This window comes from Penaeus vannamei, chromosome 17 (assembly GCF_042767895.1).
Source record: "Penaeus vannamei isolate JL-2024 chromosome 17, ASM4276789v1, whole genome shotgun sequence".
NCBI lineage: Eukaryota > Metazoa > Arthropoda > Malacostraca > Decapoda > Penaeidae > Penaeus > Penaeus vannamei.
In genome coordinates this window covers 42475277-42480276 of record NC_091565.1, presented here as the reverse complement: position 1 = coordinate 42480276, position 5000 = coordinate 42475277, and the positions used below count along the sequence as shown (strand labels likewise).

Sequence of the window (5000 nt, the reverse complement as noted above, 5' to 3'; positions counted from 1 at the left end):
GTCTTGGAAACACCAACATTATAGCCAGTGGCGTTTTGCGGGAAATGAGAGGTCAGGTTCTATGATGACGCAATGTTCTCATTTCCTTGCATTTTAGAACTTTTATGGGATTACAATATATATATCTGTATGTGTGTATGTGTGTGTGTGTGTTTGTGTGTGTGTGTGTGTGTGTGTGTGTGTGTGTGTGTGTGTGTGTTTTTGTGTGTGTGTGTGTGTGTGTGTGTGTGTGTGTGTGTGTGTGTGTGTATGTAAGTGTATGTGAATTTGTATATATGTGTGTACGTGATTTTAAATGCACATGCCCGTGTGTAGACGATAGACAGATAAATAAATAGCTATGTTGGGATCTGCCTCTGCGAGCGTATGTGCGGTATGTCACGTGTGTGGGCGCGCTGGCCGATAAGACCGCCCACGCCTTCTCTCACAGCAACCCACCGTGCGTATCTTGCAGACAATGACCTCAAATTTACCGCCGAATTCAACCCCCCCTCCCCCTCCTCCCCCCCTTCCTTCTTTTTTAACAGCGAGCTTCAACTCAGGGCCAACTGCATGACGGCGGCGACGACTTCCTTCCCAGCCGAGGTCAAAGGTCAATTGCAGAGTGGGAGAGCGCAGCGTGAATTTGCAGGTCAAGGGTTTCAGTCTCGGCAACCGGCAAGTGCGTATTGCTTTCCTGAACTTGTTACGCGAAAGTTACAATAAGTTCGCAACTCGTGCAACTTTTGTCTTCTCAACAGCAAGCGAACGAACATATTGCAAAAAAAAAATACATTAATTAATATATTAAGACAAATGCCATGCGACGATGGTGAAATATAAACGAATTAAGTAATGCAGAGTTATTTTTAATCCGACTTGCAACTCATGCAACTTTTGTCTTCTCAACAGCAAGCGAACGAAAGTATTGCAAGATTTTTTACATTAACTAACATATTAAGACAAATACCATGCGACGATGATGAAATATACACGAATTAAGTAATGTGTAAAGTTATTTTTAATCCGACTTTTAAAAGGCGGAATACTAAATTACAAAATAAATCAAAATTCTAGAAAAAAGAAGAGAAATAGTTGCTATAACCTACTAAATCAAAGGAAGATAATCAAAGAAACATGAAAATAATATAGACAAATATATCAAAAAGCGAGTCAGGCTTTACTCCATTCCCAACACAACTCTAAATAAGGTAATGCCTATAATAAAAAAGACCCCCCTTGAAAAAAAGAAATGAAAAGAAAACGAAACACAAAATAGAAAACGAAAGCAAGAAAAAACGAAACACGTCAATAATAAAAAAGACCCCCCTTGAAGAAGAAAAAAATGAAAAGAAAACGAAACACAAAATAGAAAACGAAAGCAAGAAAACAAAAATGAAAACACGAGTCACTCAGCATGTTCAATATGAAAGGATCTTTCGGTTGGAGATGAAAGTGAACACGAAAAAAAAGAACAATATTTTACAAGAACAGTTACGTGTCTGCTGCTACAGGGACTTGTATGGGGATACAGGTAGAGGGAGGATTGAGGAGAGGAAGAATGATAGTGCTAAGTGAAGGGAGGGTTCGAGTTTGGGTTTGGGGTAGGGGGAGAAGGGGGAAGGGAAGGAAGGGGGAAAGGGTGAATGGGAAGGGGAAGGGGGAAGGAGGATGAGGAAGGGTGAAGGGTGAAGGGGTTAAAGTTTGGGTTTAGGGGAAGGGGGAAGGGAGGAGGAAGGGAAGGGTGAAGGGGAGGGAAGCGGTAGGGTTAAAGTTTGGGTTTGGGGTAGGGAAGGGGAAGGGGGAAGGGGAAGGGAAGAGGGAAGAGTGAAGGGGAAGCGGTAGGGTTAAAGTTTGGGTTTAGGGAAAGGGTGAAGGGGAAGGGGATGGTGAACGGAGTAAGGTATGGGAAGGGGATCAAGGGAAGGGGAAGGTGAAGGGGAAGGGGGTATGGGTAAGGTAAGGAGCCGGGGCAGGGGAAGGGGAGAGGGTGAAGGGGAAGGGGAGTGGCTTGGAATGTGGAATCCAGAAGACAAGTTTTTTTTTTTTTTTTTTTTTTTTTTTTTTACGTCCTTTCCCCCTTTTTTCGCTTCTCTTTCCTTACGAGGGAGAGAAAGTGTGGATGAGAAGAATGGCTAAAATGAGGAAGCAGAAAGAGGGAGAGTGAAAATATGCGGAAGAAGATTATGAAAGGTTCTATTAGCAGGATATTTGTTCAGAAAGTTACGAAGAAAATGCGGAAAATACACATGTAAAGGAAATGAAAATAATATATGAAATAAAGTGAAAGAAATGAATGAAAGACAGAAAAATATATAGATACATACATATATCTATACATACACATACACACACACACATACACACACACACACACACACACACACACACATATATATATATAGATAGATAGATAGATAGATAGATAGATAGATAGATAGATAGATAGATAGATAGATAGATAGATAGATAAACGATAGTTCACAGTAGAATATTTCACGAGAAATATTCATACATAACGAATGTCGTTTGAATCTAGGTAAGATAATTTTTTATACGAACCGACAAAAATAAAACAGACAACCATGAAAGCAAGATAATAAATCTATAAATCTTTCTGGAAACAAATCTTCTAAAAGACCCATAAATACACATGTAGTTAGATAATAAATAAAACTTAAAGACACGCCGAAAGTAAGAGTGTGTGAATCCTCTATGGCTGAAATTACGCCTACCCCCCCCCCCCCCACGGCATCCAAAACCTAACTGAAGGCGGCGTAACTTTCGCCCATTCACCCCCTTATTTGGGAAGCTTTTCTTGTCTCCTTCGACAAAAAACAATCTTTAGCTGCGTTGGTTTTCTTAATCCTTTCGCCATATCCGTTACTGATGCTGTTCTGTTTATTTTTCGTAAGCAGTTCCTAATTATCAATAATTATGCTGTATTATAATTACTGTGATTTTCCCTAGTCTCGACGGAATAAAAACTATAAACGTAACAACTAGCATCCTGTCTGTAAACAATTACGCATCGCTATATTCAACCGACGCGATCAAACACCTTAATCATAAGGGTTCGAAGTCCCTTCCCGCCATTTTCTCTTCTAACCACACCTTATACACGAGGAGTTCCCTAGAAATGAACTCTCCAAGACTTTCTCTTTCATTAGGTATGCGTGTAACTTTGCGTGTGTGCGTGTATGGCGGTATATGGGATGGGAAAGGCTTAAGACGATGAGTTGTTTGAATGCCGGTGTAATAATAAAGCCGTGTAAAGCGTGTAGGCCTATGGAATCGGTTCTTGTTGACGTTATCGCTGTCCTTTCATATTATCAGTGGTGTTTTTATGATCAATATTATTAGCATCATCATTATCGGCGATTCGTTGTTACATCTAATACAGTGCATTGTCAGGAACGCAATGAAAATACAGAGCAAAGATTTGCGTAAGTCTGAACTTTGGTCCGTTTATCATACCTACAATGCGTTATTTTTTCTGCCTTTGTTTCCCAGTCCAAGTCGAGAGTTTCCGGCTCTGATTCCATTGCCGAACAATTTTTGTCACCCATAACATTTCCATTAATTTGTAAAGAACAGAAAAACACTCTGAATACTTACGGCCGTGTGTCCAAGCCGCCAATAAGGCGGCTGTTGCTAATAAGACCTTCATCTGGAAGAGAAGAAAAAGTATATTAGTATCACTTGCAGAAACTAAATACCAAGTAAAGAGATCTGATCCGAATCACGGCGCGAGAAAGGCTGGGAAGACTTTCTTGGGAAAATCAGCTTTCACTCTGTCGGCCATTAAATATTGAAAGAAAATTGAAAGTCAATCTAGCATTTGATCTGCTTCGGTGGTGATGTGTAAGCATGGCATTTACACACATACACGCACGCACACACGCACAGTATATATACATACAATATATATTGTGTGTGTGTGAATAACATGCCTATCTATTCCCACCAAATCAAAGGCAAGATTAACTTTCAGTTTTCAATTCAGTTCATGGAAAAAAAATGCACGATTTAGGCACAGACAGCCTTGAACGAAAAGCACGACCGGAAACAGTGTATAAAAAAAAGAAATATAGATCAGAAAGATTACGCAAAAAAAGAGCAAGAATCTCAGAAAAAAGAAGGAAGAAGTGAAATTAAAGAAAATCGCACGCATTTTCCGCGGGAGAAAGCGCCTCCCGGGACAGACGCCGCCAACCCTTGCTTCGAGTTGCCGGCGAGGGAATTTCCAAAGCACGGAGGTGAGGCCGCAGGAGGTTCGGAGAGGGCCACAGGAAGGGTTAAAAGGGGTGAGTTATGCCCAGGAAGGAAGGGAGGATGTAGGAGGCCCGTTAGATAGACAGGAGGCGGAGGGTGTGTGTGTCAAGGTGGGTTAGAACGAGTCCCGCCTCGGGCTACCCGCGCGCCTCTCTCTCTCTCTCTCTCTCTCTCTCTCTCTCTCTCTCTCTCTCTCTCTCTCTCTCTCTCTCTCTCTCTCTCTCTCTCTCTCTCTCTCTCTCTCCTCCCTCCCTCCTCCCTCCCTCCCTCCCTCCCTCCCTCCTCCTCCCTCCTCCCTCCCTCCCTCCCTCCCTCCCTCTTTCTTTCTCTCTCTCTCTCTCTCTCTCGCTCTTCTCGTTCTCTCCCTCTCTCTCTGTCTGTCTGTCTGTCTGTCTGTCTGTCTGTCTGTCTGTCTGTCTCTCTCTCTCTCTCTCTCTCTCTCTCTCTCTCTCTCTCTCTCTCTCTCTCTCTCTCTCTCTCTCTCCTACCTTTCTTTCCTCCTTATCACACAAGTAAAAAAAAAACAAGTCGAATTATCCAAAAATCAAGATTCGAACCACATGAAACGAGACTTCGAGACGATTCACGAGCCACTTCCAAGGGGATTCGATCGTCCCGGGTCAGAGTTTCAGAAGATCATCGACTTTGACGCACAACTTGTGAAACTGGTTAACTGGAAATGTCAGAGTCGCGAGGAATTCAGTTCGATAGACTGAGTGGTCCGAAGTCGACCGAGAACGATGCTT

At 42.3% G+C, this 5000-nt stretch overlaps 1 protein-coding gene across 7 annotated transcripts in view; it reads right to left on the bottom strand.

Annotated features, from left to right (window-relative positions):
* The window catches only part of Cht6 (Chitinase 6), a 64498-nt gene that overhangs the window by 54608 nt on the left and 4890 nt on the right, over positions 1-5000 (bottom strand). For all 7 annotated transcript variants that reach the window (XM_027372774.2, XM_070132333.1, XM_070132330.1 and 4 more), the window contains exon 2: positions 3598-3649. In XM_027372774.2, the coding sequence (XP_027228575.2) occupies positions 3598-3649 (52 nt within the window). The remainder of the gene's footprint in view (positions 1-3597; positions 3650-5000) is intronic.